Below are 26030 nucleotides of genomic sequence, written 5' to 3'. Positions count from 1 at the left end.
GGGTCATCCACAATAGTGCGCAATTTAGCCCAGTTAGGCTGAAAGACACGTGTTATCCTCCCTTTCCCCTCCCTCACATATAAAACTAAATGCAAACAAATTAAAGTTTTACTTTACCTTGTGTACTGAAAGACCTCTTCAGTTGAGAATGTACTTTTTTGGAAACTTCCCTAAAAGAATCGGATGAAGAGCTTCTCATGATTGGTGATTTAGGAGACTGTATTGGTCTGGATTTTGGTATCTTCTCAAAGTCAAAACTGTGAAATTCTTTTGCCGCTGGTAAATCAACTGGTTGTTGGGAGTCTGAACCTTTCTCTTCGAAATCGAACGATGATTCTTTGATGTCGGATAATCCTAACGAGTAGTTTGCAAAGCCGCTACGACGAGTCGCTTTCTTACTAGCTTCAACTTCGATCATATTTCGGTTTATAAGGTATTGATTACTGCCCCCAAGGCCAGAGGGTAACTCCCAGGCGGTCGGACTATTATGTGGTTCTGATGACAGGTCAGAATCAAGGGTTATATTCGAATCTGTTCTGAATAGTTCTCTTGGTGGTGGGGGTCGTCTATGTTTCTGAGTAGAACGGGTGTCCTGTAAGTTGGATTCCAATTCATCTATTGTGAATCTGATAACTCTGTTTGACCCAGTATCCTTGCCTTTGTTAGACTCCTTATCAAGGAAATCGTTACTTCTTCTTTCTTCGATGTCGTTTCCAATAATTTCTATGTAAATAAATAATACAAATTTCAAATGAATATTGATGAATACAATATGACTAAAACACAAAATTATTCACATTTATTAAATTAAATTTTACTTTTGTAGTCTCACTCAAAAGATTTATACCACTTTAATAGTTTTTCAATGTTTTTCCAGATACAAAAAAAGAATGTAAAGTGACCAAACTGGGCCTGTAAATATACAATTAGTGTTTATCCCACTAATAAATACCAATAATGGTTTAAATGTGATATAACTCTGATATACTGTAACTCAAATATGTTTCATCCAATGAAACTATCAGTATACTCCCATATGGGGTATATCAGATGTTTAACCAGAGTATTGTTTTGAATGCAGATCAAGCCAAACCCCTGATGTAAAAATCTGATAGAGGAAAGAGCAAGTAAATATAGCTACTTCTGTATTATCACATACAGAGACTTTATTGTTATGCAATAACATGTTATGATATTATAATCTGTAATGTTTTTCATTTACTTATCAATGAAATCTAACTTACGAGATGTTTGAGAATTCCATTCTGTCATGCCAATGATGTGTTAAGCAAATCTATTTTTCTGAAGAAAAAAAATAAAATATTTCATTTTACTGTACTGACTTATTAAAAATGTAAATTTAATAAAAGTAGCGAAGCTGTAGCTTGGTGGTTAACGTGCTTGCCTTCCAATCCCAAGGTTCAATCCTGACCTAGTGCCAGAGTTGTAACTCACAAATCATTTAACTCCACTCCCTAAGCCTCAAATGAGACTTAGTTTATAAGCACGATAAATTATAAAATAGTTTATCCATCCTGTAATTGGCGAGCGAGTCTGTGCTCGATGTTGGATGCATATGAAAAAGAAAAAAAAAGTGTATACTCTACAGTACTTTAATGAAAGCTACAGTATTACTGTACCATGATGGAGATGACAATGTAGAAACAAAGTGTCCACCTTAATCGGGATATCCAGTTAATGGATGTAAGGCCAATTAGTGTATAAACATATTGCCTCTTGTTTGTATCTAGTATCCCATTACAGTAACAAGGAGGTGTTCTAAACTCATAAATAAGAAAACAAGGATGTAAAGATAAGATCATTTTTGCTAGATTCCATTCCAAGTTTGCAAACATTTTAGATTGCAGACAAATAATGTAGTATTAGGCAGTGATCAAGATGAAAATCTGCCTATGTCAACTATTTATCCATCTCAGATATTAGTTTCCTGTCAACATAGAAAAAAAGGTACAAAATTGGCTCTAGACTTGCAACATCAAAATATGATTACAGTGTACAGTACATAGTGTGTTTTAAGTAATCCAATTTCCTATCAAATTTGAATTCTCTTCCGAAATAAATCTCTATGGGATTCAGCCTCCTGATGTTTACTATGTCAAGTCTGCATATACCCAAGTAGATGCACAATTCCATAGTTAGTAATAGAATTTAACAGGAAACATTTAACAAAATGAAAATAAGCCTAGGAAACATATGATATGAAATGGTATTATGAATTCAACCTTTTATTTAAATCATTATTAAACTGATTTTTTTTAATGGAAAATAACTTTATTTCTTTATACAGTAATTCACAATTTCAGCTATTGGATTTTCTGATAGTGATAAGATTAATTATTAAACTGTGATAATTATCCTCCTAGGAAGGGGGTGGGAGATACAATGTACTGATACATGCTGTACAATTAAAGATCATTAGACAATTATTACTAATTAATATTGTAATTATTCATTGTGAAAAACTTATTGAAGTGACAAAAAATTGCATCCTTGTTGACCTCTGTACCACTGTCTTAAGCTATTAATGAAACTTGCTTATGTACATTTTGGTTTAAAATTTAAGTCGACAATTATAGTTCTTATGCTCTTATTTTACTTCCCCCAGCATTTTTCATCATTACTAATGCTCGTCTACATACTGTAGCATACTTATGATTATTGGCCAGAGTATGCATACTGTAGACTTATTTTTCGTGTCATTCTCTAATGGTTTTTATTCAGGTAGTTCTGGGTTGTTTTTTAAAAAATAATGCTGATTATAATTGACCTAGGTTTATACTTTACTCTGCACTTGGCTAGACAAAGTTTCTACTTTTAATATGATTTGATATTTCTAAATTCTTAATGCATATCAAGAAGACAGGTCAAGGATAAGTGTTTGCAAATGTTAATACTACATTTTCAATCAGGAAGAAAAAACGAGAGCGAGATAAACAATTAATGAAATCAGCTGATTGTATAACTGTAAGATACTTATTATGTAATTTTGATCATTAGCTTCTGTTACTTTTGTTTTCTAAGTTTAATGAGTATTTAGTACCTTATATAGAGATCTGTCTGAAACCAATTTATACATATCTTTATAAGGAAATGTAGTATTTCCCTTGGATATGTATTTTGAAAATATCTTTAGAAATCTCACTGGGAATTGTTTTCCAATCATTATTTCTGAAAGAAAGCCAAACAGCTGTACAAATGAACCTATTTAACCTAACAAATGACGTCTCACACCACAAAATTAGATGCTTAGTGCCACACTGTACAATTACTGTATAATTCTTCTAAAAAGATACAGTTGTTTATTAACATAAACAAGATTGGGATTAACAAGTTAAATTTAGGCCTACAAGTTGTTCACAGAAAAACAAACAGTACCGGGGTGAAAACATAACATTCCTACTAGTACTACAGTACAGACTTAAGTAGAGGTAATAATAATAATTGTAAATAAAAACTGTACATTGTAAAAACACACCCATAATTTCCGGTTTTTAATTTCCTGATTGTGAAAAACATGATACCAGAAATGCGCTACACACAAAAAAAAGAGGAAACATTTCTAAAGTATGTAACATATCTTCATATTCTTTAACACCACTATTTCTGTTCATAATAATAATTCGATAGACATTCCTGTAAAATTAATTTGTAAACAATGAAAGATAGGAAATCTGTGAGAAAAAGGCGCCCCACTAATATTAAAAAACAAACTCCAAAGATGAGTATACAGTATATTGATACAGTAATGCCACACTATACAGCAATCAATGCAATCAAGTGTTTATACTGTACAGTACTGTACAGGAATAAAACAGAATAAGCAAGTAAAGTACATACAGTATATTGATACAGTAATGCCACAGTATACATCAATCAACGCAATCAAGTGTTTATACTGTACAGTACGGTACAGGAATAAAACAGAATAAGCAAGTAAAGTACATACAGTATATTGATACAGTAATGCCACAGTATACAGCAATCAACGCAATCAAGTGTTTATACTGTACAGTACGGTACAGGAATAAAACAGAATAAGCAAGTAAAGTACATACAGTATATTGATACAGTAATGCCACAGTATACATCAATCAACGCAATCAAGTGTTTATACTGTACAGTACTGTACAGGAATAAAACAGAATAAGCAAGTAAAGTACATACAGTATATTGATACAGTAATGCCACACTATACAGCAATCAATGCAATCAAGTGTTTATACTGTACAGTACGGTACAGGAATAAAACAGAATAAGCAAGTAAAGTACATACAGTATATTGATACAGTAATGCCACAGTATACATCAATCAACGCAATCAAGTGTTTATACTGTACAGTACTGTACAGGAATAAAACAGAATAAGCAAGTAAAGTACATACAGTACAGTATATTGATACAGTAATGCCACAGTATACATCAATCAACGCAATCAAGTGTTTATACTGTACAGTACGGTACAGGAATAAAACAGAATAAGCAAGTAAAGTACATACAGTATATTGATACAGTAATGCCACACTATACAGCAATCAATGCAATCAAGTGTTTATACTGTACAGTACTGTACAGGAATAAAACAGAATAAGCAAGTAAAGTACATACAGTATATTGATACAGTAATGCCACAGTATACATCAATCGATTGGGATATTTTTACGGAGGATGAAGATTTGAATAGTATTACTTATGCAGTGAGCTCGTACATAAACTTTTGTATTGATAAATGCGTTCCAGTTAAAAAAGTGAAAATCTACCCTAATAACAAGCCATGGATCACGAAAGGCGTTAAATTACTGTTGTGTGAGAAACGTAAAGCCTTTAAGATGGGCGACTCTAATCGTATGAAAATATTGACTAGAGAGATTAAATCTGAAATAAGGAAACAGAAGAACATTTATAGGAAAAAAGTTGAACATAACTTCAGGTCTAATAATATGAAACAAGTTTGGCAGGGTATTAAACTTAGTATGAGTGGTTACACAAACGGTGGTAATACACCCACCTCGATTCCGAATGTTACTGTGCAATATGTTAATGAGTTAAATGAATTTTATAACCGTTTTAATGTTCATGATTTTAAAAAAGAAAGAGAGGCCCTATTTAGCTTGTGTCGGGTGACTGAAGATGATCCCAAATTTAGTATAAGCATTTCTGATGTACAGTACATAACGAATTCATGAAACTCAATTCATCGAAGGCTGCTGGGCCGGATAGAATCCCACCACGAGTACTTAAGGTCTGCTCTCCTCACCTTGATGGTATATTTACATTTATTTTCAATATGTGTCTTTCTTATCATGCGTTCCCGGATATTTGGAAACTTTCATGCATAATACCGGTACCTAAGAAACCTAAGATTAACAGCATGAATGATTTGAGACCCGTTGCACTCACGTCTGTCGCGATGAAAATATTGGAACGTATTATTTTAAAAATTATGCAACCTTATGCTGAAAAAGTGTTAGACTCGTTGCAATTTGCTTACCGATCACTCCGTAGTACCAGTGATGCGATTTATTTTAAATTACATAAATTGTATTCACATCTAGATAATGTAAAGAAAGGCCACTCGGCACGTATTATGTATTTTGATTTTCAGTCTGCGTTTAATACCATACAACCCCATATCTTAGCAGACAAAATGTTGAATATGGAGTTTCCCCGTCCGATTGTTCGTTTAGTTTTAAATTTCATTTGTGATAGAAAACAATTTGTTAATATTAATGGTGTTAAGTCAGAAATCGTAACCTCTGACACCGGTGTTCCTCAGGGTACTGTCAACGCACCTAAATTATATTCCTTGTATACGGCCGATTACAGATCTTTAAATGATGAGCTTTGCCCCGTTGTTAAATTCGCTGATGACACTAGTACTATTGGTCTCATAGTTTCAAACAATGATGAAAATTATCGTAGCGAAATACAAAGATTTGTAAAATTTTGTGACGATAATTATCTCCAAATAAATGCATCAAAAACAAAGGAGATGATCATTGATTTTAGGACTAAACATAAATTTAATTTTCAACCAATCACTATCAAAGGTAAAGAAATTGAAATTGTTGACCAGTACAAGTATCTAGGAATTGTTTTCAATGATAAACTGAATTGGGGAGACCATATAGACTACATCAGCAAAAAATTAAATCCCAGAATGTATTGTATGAGAACTTTATATAAATTTAACTCCTGTGATTTGATGTTACTTTCGTTTTATAGATCCGTTATATGTAGTGTTTGGACGTATTGCCTCTCCTGTTGGGCTGGTAATGTTACCGGAGGGAATAAAGGACGCCTTGAAACTTTCATCCGTCGGGCTGGTAAAATGATTGGTCTGGAACTGCCTTCCTTTACCGATGTGCACCTAGAACACCTCCAGAAAGATTTCGAACGCATTGAGTCGGATGCCTCTCATCCTCTCCACAAAGTGATCATAGACCAACTTAATCCAAGTGGTAGATTGAGGCTCCTCAGTGTGAAAACAAATCGATTTGCTAAATCCTTTATTCCCTCCGGTATCATCCAGTACAACAGGAAGTCAAGAAGATAATTTTATCTTGTAATTTTTTAGATGTTTTTATATGAATGGTTTTATGCTATATTTGTTTTTATTGTGTTTTCTTTGTTATTATGACGAGCAATGAATTTCCTTGTTGAGGATCAATAAAAGTTATCTTATCTTATCTTATCTTATCTTATCAACGCAATCAAGTGTTTATACTGTACAGTACTGTACAGGAATAAAACAGAATAAGCAAGTAAAGTACATACAGTATATTGATACAGTAATGCCACACTATACAGCAATCAACGCAATCAAGTGTTTATACTGTACAGTACTGTACAGAAATAAAACAGAATAAGCAAGTAAAGTACATACAGTATATTGATACAGTATGCCACACTATACAGCAATCAATGCAATCAAGTGTTTATACTGTACAGTACTGTACAGGAATAAAACAGAATAAGCAAGTAAAGTACATACAGTATATTGATACAGTAATGCCACACTATACAGCAATCAATGCAATCAAGTGTTTATACTGTACAGTACTGTACAGGAATAAAACAGAATAAGCAAGTAAAGTACATACAGTATAAAACAGAAATAAAATATGTACAATACTGCAACAGCTTGTCCTTGAAAATGATCTCTAAAAATAATTTTTCCTAATTAAAATAAATTTCCTTGAAAGTGTGAATTACATTTCCAGGTCAACAACCTACAGTACTGTATGTAACTGTATATCATTGAAATCTGCAAGACAATTCAGCATTTAATTTCTACAATATTCTTTAACATATTATTTAATTTATATCGTAATATGTCCAGGGACTAGAATGCATGCATAATAATACTATACAAATAGTAATTGTTTACTCTATGCAATGGTTGGAATATTTCACGAGTTGAAAGATGTACTGTAATGTTTATTGTTTAATTATTATTGAGACTTTATTATGAATATGGATATTTTTTTTATCTAAAATTAATTTTCTCTTGCAAAACCATTTACTTTCTTGTAGTGTCAACCTAAATAATTATTATGACAATTAACAGGAAAACTACTGAAATAGGAAGGGAAAATGTTTTCCTACTGTACACCCTCCCACTGTGAACCCATCTGTAACCATCCATTTCTGATATCATGTACAGTACTGACATAGGTTTAAAATACTGACCATACCATATCGACCAGGATACTGCAAACGATAAGTAAAGGCAGTGGATTATAAACAGATTAATGACCAGTTCAAAATGTGAATAATCTGTGGCATTTGTCACAGAAATCTGTGTATTTTGTATAAAATGCGTCAGTTAGTAGTAGTAGCAGCTAAAATATGCATGTCCAAAAAAAAAAAAATGCACAGAAACTTTGGCTTTCAGAGTACATAGTAATACAGTACTAGAAAGTAATTGGAACCTTGGAATTCTGATTTTAGGGAGTAAAGAGTTTGCATTTCGTAGAATCAGGTATAGATAGAGTTGATAGCATGGATAACCTTTCAGTTTTTTAACAAATTGCAGGCTTATATTCCTATTTTGGGATTTCTTTATCCAATGTACAATACATTAATACATCACAGAACTTTTTACCATTTTATAATTTAAACAGCTGTTATGTTATTATAATGTTCAAATATTCATGTGCACACAGGTACTATATTGCTACAAATCTTGCCAGTCATGTACAGTGGTAGAGGGCTAATAAAGTGTATTCAAAATAAGCATTTTGTATCCCGTCCATGATTGTGAAAACGACTACCATGGTACTATTATAAAGTTACATAATTCAATACCATGAATCAGCAAGGTTCAGGGAAGAAATACAAAAATACAAAATATATTTTTTAATTTTCTTTCAGTCCACATGTGGAAGTCTATATAAACCAGTTTACAAACTTGTCCTGTATTGTTATTCCTTTTAAGTACTGATAATAGTCTGCATTTTTTAAATGGCACATGATTCAACACAAAATTGCAAATAATAATTAAAATGTAAATGTTGTGGTTTTTACAGTGCATTGGCCATGATTTAACAAAAATGTATGTTGTCAATGAAACAAACTTTTAATACTGTAGATATGGGAAAGTATGAGAGGTATTGTAGAACCATAGGAAACAATAGACCATTTGTACGGAAATAACAACTTAACTTGACTTTAAAATGCCAAATTTTGTTTAACATCAATACTAAAAGTCACACACAAGAAAGAAAGTTTTGTACCAAACAGGATTAATAGACAGAGTCCAGGTATTATATTGGTACAAAACAAATAAAGAATAGTGGTGGGTGTATCAACTGGGTCTTTCTATTCTAATCAAAAGATTATTATATTATAATATCAAGTAAAGTTCAAAAACAGTTATGTTACCTCTGCTACTGTAAGAGGTTATCTTTCACCCTTTTTTTTATGTTAGTCTATTACTATACCTATCAGGCCCGTATCCAGGGGGGGTGCGTTGGGTGCAGACGCACCCCCCCAAGTCCCAAAAGGTCCACTATTTCCTCGGTTGGTATTTTTTCTTGTCTTGTTTAACTAAAGACAATATCATTATATATATACAAAATTTACATTATCAATTGTATACAAACAAAAATATGCTAATATAAAATGAAAAAATACCGGTAATTAAATTACGGAATCTGAACTGACTACAAACTCGATGTAAAACATGCGCAGTCGATCATGTGACGACAAGCAATAGCTTAGCGCTTCATGTACGCGGTACGCGGTAAAGTGTTTGCTGGAGAAATACAACTTAACGTCAGGGAACACGTGTACTTTTTGTCGGGGAATATAATATACAGTAAAAAGCGTTCGCGTTCACTTCGTAGCTAGCTTCAGCGCCTAGAAAACCGCGACGTTTCATTGACCGTAAGAGTACGTCAGAGTGATATTATGCACTTTATATGCATTCATTATTGCCAGCGATCTAACTTACTACTAAACAATAGCTAGGTACGCACTTGTCTGGCGGTATCCCTTTGTACGAATCGTTCAACGTTGGGTCGAGACGCGTGATATCAAGTTTCATCCAGGGACCAAAATGTGTAATGTGTTATTTTCCAGGCGAAGTTTACCGACGGTTACGTCGTGTACTGCGTCGACGTACGCTACACTACAGCAAAAACGAATTATGTTAATTGTTCGTTTGTTCACCAATTTTTTAATTTACAAGTAACCTTCTGTACCGTGGGGAACCTAAAATAAATTTTTCATCCATTACTAAACAAAAAAACATGCCATTTTCGCTTAGCCAACATTATAGCTATAGTTATTACATTTTCAATATCCTGTATGTCATGAATTTCTCACCACTCGGAAGTCCAGATGGTACGCATGCATACACCTGGGAGGAATAAACTTTTTTCCCTGACTGAAAAAGGTCTACGCTTGCGTTTTTTAAGCCTCTAGGCCTGATGTTTCCAAAGTATAAAATGCAATTTTTTGAAGACCTGCAGCTCTAGTTTTAAACATTTTCTTAGCTCAGCCCCAACAATAAAGCTGGTCATATTTCGAAGAACAAGAAGTACATTTTCCGGGACCTAACATCTCTATTTTTCAAACATTTCTTAGCTCAGTCACAACCCATGATAGGGACTTATATAGTTTTTTTCATGTTTTGAAGTATAATAAGTCCAATTTCCGGGACCTCCAACTCTATTTTTCAAAATTTTCTTTGAACTTTTATTTTTTAAATTGAAAAATATGGATTGAAACAGTCATCGCGCATCGTTTTTTTGCACGCAGTATTTTATTTATGCATTATAAAAAATGGAAAAAATGGCTACCCTAAATCTGATTAAAAAGACCTCAAATGACGCTAGAACGCGTTGCTTCCGGGGGCTTCGCCCCCTGGACCCCCACCGGGGGCCCTTGGCGGCCCCTGGCCCTCAGCCTAGTGATGCTCGCTTCGCTCGCATAGCCCCCCTCGTCGGGGAATGTAGCCCCCGCGTCGGGAAGATCCTGGCGCCACCCCTGCTGAGTTGGCCTCATCATGAAAGCGTTAAGTTCTGGTGTCCATCGTTCAACTAGCCCAAGCCACAACAGAGAGTCTTACATCAGTCTTTAGAACGTCAAATAACGCAAATTTTTCCAGGGCCTTCGGCCCCTGGACCCTGACCGGGGGCCCTTGGCGGCCCCCTGGCCCCCAGCCATTGTTGCTCGCTTCGCTCGCACCCCCCCATTATAAATGCTGCATACGGGCCTGCCTATGTCTCAGTTTTGTTATCGAAACCTTACCAAAAGTTGTTTCCATACAGTAAAATACAACTCAGTTTTGCCATAACACAATTACAGTTATTTTACCATTTACAGTAGTTAAGAAATATTTTTTACACAATAATTTATGAAAAAAAAAAAAAAAAAAATTTTTAATCTTCTCTGAATAAAAAAACAAACTACAAATCTAACTATCATGTAATGTTGTGCTGGATAATTAATTTAAACATCTTTTTTAGACGCATTATTAATTATTTAATATAAGCACTATAAGCTCACTGCTTTACTAAAGTGTATCTATACAGTGTATTTTAATAATCTAACAACGCTAATTAATAGAGCATAAAGAGATCAAGGTTATTCTTTTGTATATAATATTATACACTTTTGAACGCCTTTTCAATGAATAACAACAAGTTTTTGTGATAACAAAAAGTATACTGTACATGCATTCCACCACATAATTATATAGTATAACTATAACTTAATAAAACTAGACACGCTACAAAATTAATTCCTTTTTTGTATCATTAACCTAAAGCTTCTATAGATAGAAATAGGAGGAGGAATACAGATTTATTCATTTTACATGGCATGACTGGGTTATTGAAGACTAGTACCATCTGTTATCTCCATGCTAGTATTTCTTTTATTTCATTTATCAAGTCTAGAAAATGTCATAATGTTTATTAACCCATTTTGTAAAAGGTTAAACTCGACAAGATAAATCTTTATCTTTTAACCTCCTATTACAATTAAACTGATTATGATACTAATTATCTAAATACTTTATATATTTGGGGGCAATAGAAGTGATTGAAATCATTTTTTTTTTTTTGCATCATTGAATATTGTACAGTTAGAAACCATGCTGGGATAAAAAGGTGCTGGCAGAGGACTATAAATATACATAGGCTATTACTTGATGTGTGTCCCTCTCTGTTTACTCAACGTAAAGAGAGAAACAGTGTATATCCACCCTTTTACTGTACATTATAATGTATTTCAAACTAGATTACATCAAAGAAGGTCAGTTAGAGTTCACAACTTCCAACAACAACTGTAATACCCTGTCCAGGTCTTACTTTTAATATTATTATACTTTAATAATTAGGACCAATATCGGTAAACTTTTTATTGTTTAAATACTGTAAGGTTTAACATTATATTTCTAAGATGTACTGGTGCCACGATACGGCATTGGCGTCGATTATAATATGTCTTGTACAAACTAACGCCTTTAAAACAAATATATATATATATATATAAATGTCTGATAGTAAGCCCACATACGTGTTATCACTTTATGAAAACTTTATCCCGGAGATGGCTTGCCTGTGGCCTTGAAGTTCAAAACAACTAGCTGGACTTACTTGCGCGGCCAGGCCTACACACACACAGCTAAAAAGAAAAACAACTTTGCTTACAATATCCTGTAATTGTGCTGTAATTCGTGACACTATCGTTTTCTAGGCAAGCCTCTGATTCCTCTTATTTAGTTGAACTCAATTTATAAATATGCGATACTGCAGTAAATAATAACTTTATCATAAACCTGTTGCTGCTATAAAAATGTTCGTGGTAGTTAAGTTCTTGAGTTGAGTTGAGTAAGTACTCATACTCCCTCTATCGGTCACTCACATTATTCTCTCGGATTCACTTTTTTGCTCCTCCTACTCCTTCTGTCAAAGGTTAATCACTTCCTCATAGACAATATTACCTCTCATGGATCTTGCCAGTTCGCTTTGGTGGATACCGCCTCATGGATTTCACTAGCGTAACACAAAAAAGCAACATGGCGACTTCCTCGGGCAACACTCTTGGATCCAACATTAAACCACCAGAACAAATGACTAGAGTTAATCCTAGAACTGACAATTTGACAGATGCTGATAGGCAATACATGGCGAAAGTTACAAAGGCTCATATGGAAAAAATTCATCAAATAAAGAAGAAAAATTGGTTAAAACGAAATACACTTGTAGCCCTGCTACTTGGGGCTGGAGTTGCCGGAGTCTGTATCCTTTTTTTACACAGAACTGAATGCATGAGGCCCACCCAGCTATAGGATAGGGGCCTAGGCTAGGCTTATCTTCCAGATGAATAATATCATGTCATTATTTTAAATATTGTCTTTGGAATTATTTAAACTCATTTAGATTTAGCACTTCAGTGATACTAAAATTAATATCCTGCTACAAAAAATATAAATAAAAAAATACTTATTTATTGGCATACTGCTGTATTTATTATTTAATATTAATACAGTAATTATTAATATTACTGTATTTTATTACTTTCTTGTGGTTTTTGCAGTCTAGCTAGATAGGAATATAGATACAGTATAAATAAAGCTACTTACTTCTACTAGCTACTGATATTGGACAGTGGACCATCAACACAGGCAGGGTACTGACTGTATATCCAAGTCATACTAATATTTAATAACAAGAGACACATCAGAGGAGTGAACTCCGTTCAATTTCTTCACAATTATTATTTCTTCTCCTTAACAAAACTAAATAGATTCCTATTCGATTTATGCTGTTTCTCAAGAGAATTTTCTAGATGACTTTGAAGACCCAAACAAGCCAACATAAATGAGAAGAAATTTAATTTTAGTGATTTTTTAGTGACATTGCAATATTGCTCCAGATGGAATATATAGTGATGAAACCATTGACTTCTATTGTCAATAAAGGATTGGAAAGAAGACACTGTAATAAAATAAAAACATATTCTGTGTACCTTGTACATAATTATGGATCTAAAAAATTGGTTGTTGGTTCATGTAAAAAAAGTTTTGCTTATAGGGAGATAGATATAATGATTTACTGTCAGCTAACTGGTACCTGTACTTCAGAACCAGAAAACAGATACTAACATTTAATGTACAGATAGCATGCAATAGGATATTATTATACTTACTGTAATTAAATACCAACATCATACTGTACATGGTTTTCTGACTTTGCACTATGTTACATACAACTATCAACTATAAAGACTAAGATTCCTATTTGGAAATAGAATGGGTTAATCATTTAATTTCTTAGAATATTGGTTTTATGGGACATTAGAACATTAAACTTAAAGAGATCATGTGAGTATTGCTACAAAATTACTAGTAAAGTAAACCAATCCTGTTCAGAACCATTACAATGACACGATCTTGACGAAATTAAAATCAAGTTGCATCATCGTACGTCAACATACTGTACCATACTACTTACAGTAGTTTCATAAATAAACTATTTTGCTGTTTGATTTCACCAATAGTTATAATTTGTACAATAGATCAAATTTATACCAATATTAAATTTATTGTTATGAATGTTTGTATTCCTTGTATTACCAATAAATGTGTTTCACCTATTAGGTAACATAAACCCTGTATTGTGTGATAAAGCGAGTTAAAATGAGAAATAGTCATTTGTGCACAATCAACAACAAAAAGTGTGATCTACCCAAATATGGTAGTGATATAACATCATCATGTCCATATATGGGCACATCGCATATTTTTCTCACAAAGTTTAATAGTGTAGACAGAAGGAAGAGTTTGCATTGTACTGTACTGTACGACGGTCATAAGAATTCTCCATATGCGAAGGCCAGCCCTGTAAACTAAATTGACCCAATTCTGTGTTCAAGGTTAATACAGTATTCACTTTTCAATATGACAGTCCGTAATGCAGGCAGGTTTTTACACAGTATTATGGCAACAAATAAACGCAAACAATTGTCTTTCTTTTATTTAATTTGTTTAGAAAGCTACATGTTATTCTATAAACTAGAAAATCTATTTGGTATAGTGAGCATGTATATACAATTGTGTATTATAAGTTTACTCAAAATCTCCATCAAATATACAACCTTATAACACCTGGTATTTTGCCATGGTTCTTTACACAGTACTTGGCACAAATTCTTTTATAAAGATATTCTTTATCCGATTCAATCAAAACGTTTGCTAGATGTTTGTAATACAACACTAGGCTACATGTACTGTATGCGCACACATAATAGAATATAGTACACACAAATAAATATACAAAGGCAACAAATAAGTGTTTGTAAATATACAGGCTGTATTGTCCATTACAAGCATCTGTCATACAGATTTCAAATTGTTACTATATTTATTGGGTTTTTACCAGAAAGAAAGGGATTCCATAGACAGTCTATAAAACAGGGCCTTACTCAGGCATCAATCGTGAAATTTGGATGTACAACCAATAAGGGATCCTTTTCATGTAATACCAGAAAGAAAGGGATTCCATAGACAGTCTATAAAACAGGGCCTTACTCAAGCATCAATCGTGAAATTTGGATTTACAACCAATAAGGGATCCTTTTCATGTAATACCAGAAAGAAAGGGATTCCATAGACAGTCTATAAAACAGGGCCTTACTCAAGCATCAATCGTGAAATTTGGATTTACAACCAATAAGGGATCCTTTTCATGTAATACCAGAAAGAAAGGGATTCCATAGACAGTCTATAAAACAGGGCCTTACTCAAGCATCAATCGTGAAATTTGGATTTACAACCAATAAGGGATCCTTTTCATGTAATACCAGAAAGAAAGGGATTCCATAGACAGTCTATAAAACAGGGCCTTACTTAAGCATCAATCGTGAAATTTGGATGCACAACCAATAAGGGATCCTTTTCATGTAATACCAGAAAGAAAGTGATTCCATAGACAGTCTATAAAACAGGGCCTTACTCAAGCATCAATCGTGAAATTTGGATGTACAACCAATAAGGGATCCTTTTCATGTAATACCAGAAAGAAAGGGATTCCATAGACATTCTTTACTATAAAACAGGGCCTTACTCAAGCATCAATCGTGAAATTTGGATGTACAACCAATAAGGGATCCTTTTCGTCAACCAATTCCTCCCCTTCTTCATCACCTTTCCTCTTTTTCAATCCAGTTTTGTCCAGTTCAATTATCACATGGTCCTGAAATAAATGGATAGTGGAGTTTAAATTTGCATATTACAATCAATACTGTGTTGTGTTGGATTTCATATCAATAGCATTTTAGACCAGGGAATAAGTGAGTATTGTCGCCTTTGTTGTATATTTTCCAATACATGTTTTGTGGTTTAATTATGATGTTTGTATGTGTTTGTTTTTCAATGTTTTGACAGAGAATTGACAGCAAGAAAACGGACAATTTATATTTAAAAAAAACTACAAAAAGGTGTCAACAATTGTAAATATTATTACATGGTGAACAAGCCTGTCAACAATCTTCTCTACTTTGGTTTTTCTTTCTATCAGCTCAGCCTCGCTTTCAATTTCATCTTCCAGTTCCCGCAAATACCAATCGACAAGGGCTGATTTACGAACACCTTCAAATTCATCATCTGAAAGTTAAAACAAATGAGAATGATGGCCAATAGATGGCGCTGTGCAAATATTAGGAATTCTCAAATTGTTTTGGAAAAAAATTTATATTAGAGTTGGTATTGGCTATAATAGCTGCAGCAACATAGTATGAGGAATAAAATAAAATCCTTGAAAGTAAATTTGGTGATTAAAAGTGTATACAATTAGACAGAATATCTATCTTGTTTGTCCTGTGACAGGATCTGTATCTTCATTTAATGCATAGAACCCCCTATAAGGAGACACCGCCAGGACCTAAAAAAATGTCCCCTTAATACGCGTGTCTCGAAAGAGGGGTTATACTGTATAAATCTTCCTAAACTTTGACACTAACCTTCTTTATCCTCCTGCTGTCTCATGTAAAGAATCAACAGGTTTGATGTGGTCTTATACTCCTCATATGACATACTCAAGGATGTCTTTGCTGCTGGAGCAGTCTCTGTTGGTTCCTCTGGTCTCTCTTCAGAGGTTTCCATTGCGACGTTCTCTTCACCATTCTCCAAATCTAATGAAAGTAATTTATTTATTTATTTCACTCCAAACCAACAACGAATCATTCGCACTAACATGCTGGTTAAAATCTTGATAACTATTAGCATACTGGATATATATGAAAGATTGCTGATGGGCACAACCTCGCTCTTTATCAGACATACAAAACTATTTTTACTTTCTGGCTATGTTTTGTAAATACCTGGTTCGGCCATTTCTTCTTCATCTTCAAAGTTGATAACTGGCTGTTCGACACGGATGATTGATTTGTTGAGAAGTCTAAATGCTTCTTTCACATGTTTTGGTTGTACCTACAAATTTCAAAATGAATCTCAGTTGTAATAGTTTTTCTTGGCAAAAATGGCAAAATATATTCTAGTCAAGTGTATAATATTTAATAAAAAGGTTTCTGGGCTAGCAGGCAACAAGTTCATTCCAGGTTCATTTAACAACTAAGTTTATAGCATATGGAATAGTAAAATCTACAGAAAACTATCCATAGCCTATTAAAACAAACACATCAAATCACTGCACATTCATATAATTTGACAGGCATCTGAGAAACTCTAAACCACCCAGTGGTATACTGGAAATTAATTTATAATGGTAATGAGAAAATTGCAGGAAAAAGCCACCCTACCCAAGATTCAAACCCCAAATACTCTGCTTGATGATATGCAGACATCCTACAATTATACCACTAAGCTCATATGACAAAATGTGTATATAAAGGATAAATGTGCAATACCTCATCTTGACAATGCATACGAGCCATGCCTTCCGACAGACGTATCATACTCTCCAATTGTCGTACTGTGATTCGCCACGATGACATAGCTGTTCCTGTGCTGTCCCTCTGACGCAGTCGTCTGTACTCTTCCACCATGAAATCTTGAGATTCTTTGTTGATCTGGAAATGTAACAAGAAGAATGTTTTTTTTAATTATAAAATTGATGATTGTTTCCAGATGAACTAGAAGACTTTGCAAAGAAGGAACAATGAATCTTGCCATGACATAACCTCCATATTTGGGTCAGCCAAAGTCATGGCTGAATAATAATGGATTAAAATCAAAACCTTGGAATAAAGATGTATGTCTTTGAACTTTTCAAGACTTTCCTTTTGCGACAAGCTTTTCATTGATTTAACAACTTTGCCATTTCCTGTATGACTTGCTTATTATGTTAAAACATATTAAAATATTAATAACTCACCTTTGGTTTAAACTGCCTGGCAAACATGATGTATCTCTGGATATCTTCAACAGAGTAAACTCTTTGTACCGACTCCTTATTATGGTGATGAAGGTCTACAATCCTCCTAGCTATGGCGTAATCAGTTACCTATAAAATGATAGCAAGGCGTTGAAGATCACAAAAAAACTTTCCTATATTCATTCATCCTCTCTTCTTTACATCAGAAATAAATAGTTTATTGGCACAACACTAATAGCAAATGGTAGATAGAGAAGAGACAATAGAACAATGTAAGGAAGAATCTCTTTTGGAATAATGAACTACTGTACTACTAGACAAACATTTGCTGACAATATTTTTTCCAATCTATTTTTCATATATATGAAAAAAAACCTTTAGAAAATGAAACTTGAAATGAGTTGCTTCTCAGACCTTACCTCATTGCACTCATCAATAAGAACAAAGAACAGATCGAATCGAGACATGATTGGGGCCGACAGCTGAATGTTCTGACGAAGAGGCTTAGATTTGTCATATCGTCCACCAATAGGATTGGCTGCTGCAAGAATTGATGTACGAGCATTCAATGTAGCCTGCAACAGAATATATTAAGTTTACTAAAGTGTTCCACTGCCACAGTAAAACAAAGTAGATTATTGTAACAGTTTGGTTAGAATAAAAAGTCTAAAGCTCTGTCTACACTTTATGTGACAACAAAATGTGATGTCACTACCATATCTGGGCATATCACTACCATATTTGGGTATATCACTACCATATCTGGGCATATCACTACCATATCTGGGCATATCACTACCATATTTGGGTATATCACTACCATATCTGGGCATATCACTACTATATTTGGGAACATCACAATTTTTTTTATCAAACTAGTTTGATAGTGTAGACAGTGCTTTACATAATTGTTCAGACACTAACCTTGACGCCTGCTTTTGTGATAGAGATAGTTTGTTGTTCCATAGCCTCATGGATTGCTACTTGATCTTTCAGGTCCATCTTATCAAACTCATCAATGCAGCACACACCCTGTAATATAAACATCCTGACATATTAAAGCTAGTCTACACTAGCGAATAGTTTGCATACTCGAGGAAGTTAGACAAAAAAGTTTGCTAGTGTAGACTAAGCTTTAATAACTTCATCATTTACCATTCAGACCCTCTTGAATATAAACACTTTACTAGATGATGTAAACATACTTCTTCATACAAACTTCAATGTGAACATCTTTATATTTCACACTTATATTTAAAGCACTGTTATGTATATAATTGTAAACAATTCATTTAGCGAACTAACAGTCAATGCAACAACAACAAAATGTAGATACATAAATCAAGATAAAACTAATTTAAAAATTCGCCCACAAACTTACATTATCAGCCAACATGAGGGCTCCAGCTTCGATGACAAATTCATGCGATTCTTCATCTTTGACAACCGCAGCGGTCAGACCAGCTGCTGTGCTGGCCTTTCCACTTGTGTAAACTGCGCGTGGACTAAAGTTCTCAACCGCTCTAAAGAGAGAAGAAAATATAAATCAAAATCGAATAATATTCATCCCTTGTTTGTAACACACACTTTTTTTTAAGACTACGGAGAATAAAGGTAAGGAGAAAGTGAACTGACATATAAAAAGTTCTGAAATACATACTTGAGAAACTGACTTTTTGCAGTACTTGGATCTCCTACAATGCATACATTGACATCTCCACGTAGACTTGTACCTTCCTTGGTTTTCTTTGGGACACCACCAAATAACATCAAAAGAATACCACGTTTTATTTCATCACTGCCTATAAAACCAACAGGGACAAGATCTCTTAAGCTAATTAATAATTACACACATACGTTTCTATTATATGAATGGTTCTATTCCTAAATATTACACCCATTTTACAATTATCCGGCCATTGGAATCCGACTCAGTGATTACATAGCATTACTCTACTACTGCGTATCTTGTTCCAATGGACAATGATATAATTCTGTGTTTAAAAAGTAATCTCATATTATAAAGTAGTTACCATGTACTGTAGGAAACAGACTTGATATAAGGTGACTGTACAAACTCTTATCTTGGCTCATTTCGTAAACTTGTTGCCATTCTTGATCAGTCATTTGTTTCTTGATGCTCTCAGCCGACATCTCATCACCATGAAGCTGCTTTCCACCAAACTATGAAATGCAATTGTTATTCCATTGTCATTATACAGAATCAAATATATTGTTTGAAGGTACGTTTGCATGGTGAAATCAAATGTTGATATAAAGTTTGCAGTACACCATATATATATATATATATATATCTCTGAAAAGAACTGTTGAGTTTCTCGACGTTCCAATTAATATACTTGATTGCCCTCAGGAGTGAGAATCAAATATTTAAGACAATTTTTATAAAACTAAAGTAGAACCATATATAGGTGATACCTTTAAGATCTAACAAACTGTCCCCTTAATAGAGGTGTCCTCTAAATAGTTGTTGTTGTTTCGTTTCACAAGAAAGTGTCTCCTTAATAGGGGTGCCCCAAAGTAGGTGTTCAAGTGTACTGAAAAGTCAGAATAGAAATCTAACTGATCAGTGCCATCACGCTGTACCCTACAAAAGTAAAGGCAAAAAGACAAATCTTACCCTCGGGTTTGATGCAGTTACATTACAGGCGAGAAAAGCAAGACGGTAGGACAGATCACGTACGCCCAAAGCTTTCAAACCACGCACTCCTTCGTGATCGTGACCTTCCAATCCTCTACCTCCTTGAGATGCTTTCTCAGCTTGAGCACCTGTAAATTGAAAATCAATTTAATTAACGATTACTTAAATCAGGGCCGTAGCCACCAGTACAATTGGTAAGGTTTCAACCTGACCATTGGCTTGAACATAGATTGTTCCCTTTTCAAGGGAAAACTGCACCACTCTATTCCTTGTATCCACATCACTGTACATTATTGTAAGAACATTTCCAATAAAAACAATATTTTCTTTCCCTGAAGATTCTTGTTATAGATATCCCTCTTTTAATGCCCGACTACTGTTACTTCATTCATTTCTGGGTGCCTAGGCGTAAGGTTTTTCTATTATTTATTCTTCCTTCCACACATACAATGTTTTTTCTTGTTATCGAACTTTTTCTATATTTATCATTATTATAATGTTTTATATATGTGGAGAATTTGTTTATTAAAAGTATAACAGAAAGACTTGTTCTTCAAACGTATCACACAATTTACTGACCAGAGATGAAATTTAGACTTACCAGGTACAGATAACTTAGAAACGTCTGGTACAACAATCAATGTGCCAGTAAAATCACACTTGTCACCAGCCTGTGGTAGTTCTACTGCTTCAGCCCTCAACACAATATCAACACTGAAATCAAACATTTATATAATTCATATTTTTTTATAGAAAGTGTAGGGATTCTAAAAATAACTATTTATGTGGATATTGCATAATACTTAAATAAAAAAATAAGGCTTTATCTTTTGAAAATTGTAGGTGTTCAACAAATTACATTCTTAAAACACATCCAGGGGTTCTGTAGGAGTTTACCAAATTTAAGTGTGCTGCAAATGGTACACTGCAATGGCATGCTATGTGTGTGTTGTGTGCGTGATACTAAAAATTCCAGTACCTCACAGTGAAAAGATTGAGCACGGACAAATTCACCGTCCTTCGCCATTTTAAAATTGAGTCTAATAAATGCAAGAAATATATAAAATATAATTTTTATTAAAGCAGAAAATGAAACACACCTTCTTGGAATACTACCACGAGGAAGCTCAGCCTGCGTCTCTTGAATACGGACCTTTTGAAAATCTACGAACCGTGACTTGTTTGTATCTAGTTGAAACCGAGACCTATTAGCACAAACTGGATTTGGGCAGATAGTTGGCTGGAAAAAATTTGATCAAAATACAGTTTTGCTATTATATATTATTATTCATTATTAAAACAAATAAAAATCAAATGAAAATGACTGAAAAAATGGCAATGCAGCTGTGGGTATCAGTGGCTGGATCTCAATACAAATAAATTAAGCAAAAAGTTAAATCAAAATGATAATGCAAAATAGCCGGAGAAGAAATGTTAGTAAACAATTACAACAAACTATTACAACAAATTATTGTAACAAACATATATCTAAAATCTACCTGTGTAAATTTAAACTGTTGCTCAATTCCCTTGATGACCACCTGACAATCCATGCAAGTGAATGTGCCAGCAACAAGTTCAGGATGAACTGGATGAGTGCGTACCACCTGACCACTGATCCGCGTCAGTGTGCCAATTTTTACTGTTGTTAACTCTCGCACTCTGCAATACAATGAAAAAAAAAATATTGTACAGTACTACTGTAATAACGTTTCTGTTTTTCAAACAAATAGTAAGTAATTGATACTGTGTAGGATAGTTTGAGACAGATTAAAATCAATGAGGATTAAAAATCTGTACTAACTTGTGTCTTGTTGGTACATCCTCAAGGGCAACATAAAACTCTTTCGTTGGTGGAATCTGACTCCTATCTTTAGCAAAATTCCGAACTGCTCTACATAGGTATGGATAGACCCTGTGAATTTAACAATAACAACACTTAAATTTATTTCCAAAATTTTATAACATACATGATACACACAATGACATATGTTAAATTAGTTTGTTAAATAAAATTGCATAAATACAATGAAAAGTAGTTCAGTCATGTGGGGGGAGAGTCATATAAGTTACAAATAAGTTTGACCCACCCAAGTTTGACCCAACTTGGAAGAAGTTATCATTAAAATCAATTGAACGTTTCTGACATGATTTTATTTTATATTAGATTATACGGCCCGGGTGCGTTCTTAGATATGAGACCCTCTGAAAATTGTGCTGTGTGAAGACTGATATAGCATGTGGCATACAGTGTTGACAGTGCGTTGGAAGTAGGACTTCTGATAGCGAGGTGGCACGAAAATTCTTGTGAAATTTCAAATTGCGCAAATCATTAAAATTGCAAATAAAATAAGCCTTTGGAAATTGCGCTATATAATGAATTACATAGCTAGAATACAGACCTGTAATATTCTTCCTGTATGGTAGTAGCCAGTTGCTGGTTATAGCTTTGTATATCATCATAACTCACTGTTAATGTGTTGCGTTCAGGGCGAACTAATTCTTCTACATCTTGTTGGTATTTAAGATCACCATCCACTGTGTACCTATCATTTATCAATCGAATCATTTATATTATTTTATTTTATCTAGCAAAGATATAAGCCTAGCAAGCCATAGCTAAGGCCTACTCTATCTAGATACACCGCCTAGGCACCCTATATGCCTAACTAACTGGCCTAGCTAGGCCTCTCCAACAACAGGCGATAAGTTTTAGACACAATTAACTAGGCCTAGGCCTACTTACTCTTCCAAAAAATCCTGAAACAGCTTTTGGCATTTTTCTCCCACATCATCTTTAACCTTTATGCTACCAGTCCTTTGGTCAGCAACGTCCATTTTCAACAATTTACAGTGCTTATTGCAACAAGTACTTTTTGTTTTAGTTCACTGTTTGTTTTTTTTGTATAGTTTTTTACAATTTAAAGGCCCTTTAACATTTTCGCGCCAAGTACACATGTGATCGCAATATCAATTGCGCCCTCTGTAGAGTCTTCACATTCTTTGTGTGTGACAGTGATTTGTAATGTAATGTATATAATTTATACTCAATTACTGACATTACCAATAAATACTTTTATAAAAAAAAAATGTCAGGGTAGCCCAAAAAACTTCTTATTTCCATTGGAATCCTTTTATAATCTAAAATAAAAAAGATAAACGTTTCATGTCTATATCAATGTCACGAATAATCTTGACAATATAAAAGTTGCTATAGGATAGAATAGATAATAGGATAGAGCTCTAAGTGTCTACTTTTCATTTCATATATTTATTTGACCAACAAAACATAATATACAATGTACAAAGATGAATTGGTCAGGGACTGCTAAAGTAAAGTAAAGTACTTTTCTTGCTATACTTTAGGTTTTAAAGTATTATTAATTATTTTCTCTTCGCATGATAATTCTGTATTGTAAATATTTATGATATATTTTTCAATGCAGTCATCTTAAGGCTGGTTTCCTGTCGACGTAACTTAGACTTTACCGCCATGATCGAATGGCACATAAACAGAAATGTTTCATTCGAAAAGTGTTCTCTCTATAGGCCTAGCTATAGGATAACCATTTATGCTGTCCTTGATGAAAATAATATTTTTTTTAATCAAATCAAATGACGTCATGATCAAAAGAACAATAAACTCGTACTGTACTGTATCGACGTTTGCTCTTATTATGACGTCATTTGATAAGCAAGTGACCTATAGTTTTTTCTAGAATGAAAACTTTACTATTTGTTTCGTTTTATATAATATAAGATATGTATGTTTATCTTTCGTCGATATGATGATCCTCCGTTATTTAGTATAATTTACGATTTCAATACCATGCAGTATGTGTAACACCACCGGGCATGAATTTGTGAACTTCACACTATTCAAAAGAAAGTGCGCCGAAGCGTTCATTTAAGTTTATAATTTATATTATTCAGTTTCTCATTATTATATAATAGATCACAGTTCTTTTCAAAACTTTTTATCAACATTTTACCATCCAAACCTTCAAACAAATATTAAATATTATAATGAGCAGGCCCGTAGCCAGGGGGGGGGTTTATGGTTCGGGCGAACCCCCCCCCCCCCTTTACAGCGAACCCCCCCCCCCCTAACCGACTGCGAACCCCCATCCCCCGACATGCCCAATACCTCACCCTCATCTCCGAAAATCGTCCAAATACGTGCCCCACAGTACAAAAAGTTGTTCGTAAATTGAAAAATTCGTAAACTCGTTGTATTTTTTTTTTACATGACAAAAGGTCAACATTTGTGTTTTTATTTTCTGTCGCTGTCAGCTGCTTTACACACGTGTATAGATATATTCGGCGAAAATGTGGAGCGAAGACGTCACAGTTTTACTAAATAAATGTGTGTGAGGAAGCTAAAATGTCTGGCCAACTAAAAGGTAATAAAAGGGACAACCACATTTATAAAGACATTTCTAAAAAAAATAAAGCAGGAGTATGGAATAGACTTGTCTCCAAAGCAAGTAAACTCAAAGCTGAAGAGCCTGCGAAAGCAGTACAACATTGCAAAATACAATAACTCGGGGAGGGAACGAATTAATTGTCCCTATTACGATGTTTTCTGTACTCTCACAACATCTCTATCACAAGGGATAGGCTGTTGAAAGTGAGACGTAAAACTTCCTTTATTGCGACTTTTAATTATCGATCAAATAAATGAATGGCAATTTGGGTAAAAAAGATGAAATTTAACACGACCACCCAAGAAGTATTGTTAGCAGAAACGGGGTAATAAAAAATACGGTATAAAAAATACCGTATTTTATACCGTATTTTTATACCGTATTTTGAGCAGTTGCAGCAGAAACAGGCCCTAAGAGTTGCAAATGAATTGCCGATTTTAACCTGAAAAATAAATGTTTGGTCCCTGCATGTAACATGATTGACGCGTCTCACAGCGAGCTGGGGCACGAACGATTCGTACAAAGGACACCGCCAGACAACTGCGTACCAATTGTTTAGATCACTGGCAGTCAGACAGCATGCATAAAGTATATAGCCTTCCGACATACATCAGTATTTATGTGTGGCTATGAAGTGTAATGTATAATAGAGGATTATAGTGAACATTAATATTTTACACTATAATATCTATGGTATCATTGTAGTTCACATTATGGCATCCGATTATTTTTTTCTAGACCACCAGCCGATACGTACTCAAATGTATCAATATCACCTATTTACATTGGCATAATTAATTTCCTCAACAAATTGCTGTAAATAAATATTATAGATAGAGCTATAATATTTGCCTTCACACAGTGTGCTTTTTTCGGGGCTTCTCCTAGACGTACGTTCGCATTGAACTTGAACGCAAAATAAAATACCGAGTAAATGATCAAACAATCGGCGGTTCCGCACAGAGCACGCGCATCTAACATACGGCAACAAATGTTATAGTCCACGAGTCCAAGTACGATCGCTGCATTAGAGTGTCTTTTCCGGCCATCTAGGGGTGTCATTTGACAAAATTC

The 26030-nt window shown here is 34.1% G+C and overlaps 2 protein-coding genes across 4 annotated transcripts in view; both read right to left on the bottom strand.

The window, feature by feature from the left end:
• Nucleotides 1–12379, bottom strand: part of LOC140040369 (uncharacterized) — a 37856-nt gene extending 25477 nt beyond the window's left edge. For both annotated transcript variants that reach the window (XR_011842710.1, XM_072086258.1), the window contains exons 1-3: nt 12183–12379; nt 1245–1302; nt 118–723 (exon numbers count right to left, since the gene is read on the bottom strand). Coding sequence is in view for 1 of the 2 variants with exons in the window: in XM_072086258.1 (XP_071942359.1) it covers nt 118–723; nt 1245–1272 (634 nt within the window). In the remaining variant the exon portion in view is untranslated. The remainder of the gene's footprint in view (nt 1–117; nt 724–1244; nt 1303–12182) is intronic.
• Nucleotides 12380–14371: 1992 nt separating this feature from the next.
• On the bottom strand, nt 14372–23426 carry LOC140040370 (zygotic DNA replication licensing factor mcm6-B-like). Of its 2 annotated transcripts, XM_072086260.1 has the most exons (19): nt 23276–23426; nt 22932–23075; nt 22334–22444; nt 22029–22191; nt 21630–21769; nt 21131–21243; nt 20509–20657; nt 19901–20051; nt 19528–19669; nt 19249–19390; nt 18792–18899; nt 18287–18442; nt 17868–17996; nt 17401–17562; nt 16855–16963; nt 16495–16665; nt 15999–16138; nt 15595–15728; nt 14372–15377 (listed from the first exon to the last, which is right to left on the bottom strand). In XM_072086260.1, the coding sequence occupies exons 1-18, from the start codon at nt 23365–23367 to the stop codon at nt 15600–15602; spliced, it is 2451 nt and encodes an 816-aa protein (XP_071942361.1). In that variant the 5' UTR covers nt 23368–23426; the 3' UTR covers nt 14372–15377; nt 15595–15599. The 2 variants fall into 2 exon arrangements, with proteins under 2 accessions (XP_071942361.1, XP_071942360.1); XM_072086259.1 differs by having other exon boundaries at nt 14372–15728.
• Between the last annotated feature and the right edge of the window lie 2604 nt (nt 23427–26030).

The sequence above is a fragment of the Antedon mediterranea genome, chromosome 2 (assembly GCF_964355755.1).
Source record: "Antedon mediterranea chromosome 2, ecAntMedi1.1, whole genome shotgun sequence".
NCBI lineage: Eukaryota > Metazoa > Echinodermata > Crinoidea > Comatulida > Antedonidae > Antedon > Antedon mediterranea.
The sequence above is the reverse complement of the archived record's forward strand: the minus strand, read 5'-3'. Positions and strand labels throughout refer to the sequence as shown.

Coding starts and splice junctions, on each gene's coding strand:
- LOC140040370 (XM_072086259.1), bottom strand. CDS start 23,367: ATGGACGTTGCTGACCAAAGGACTGGTAGCATAAAGGTTAAAGATGAT. Junction 21,770..22,028: donor AACAGTTTAAATTTACACAG/GTAGATTTTAGA, acceptor AATTTTTTCCAG/CCAACTATCTGCCCAAATCC. Junction 20,658..21,130: donor TTCTAAGTTATCTGTACCTG/GTAAGTCTAAAT, acceptor TTCAATTTACAG/GTGCTCAAGCTGAGAAAGCA.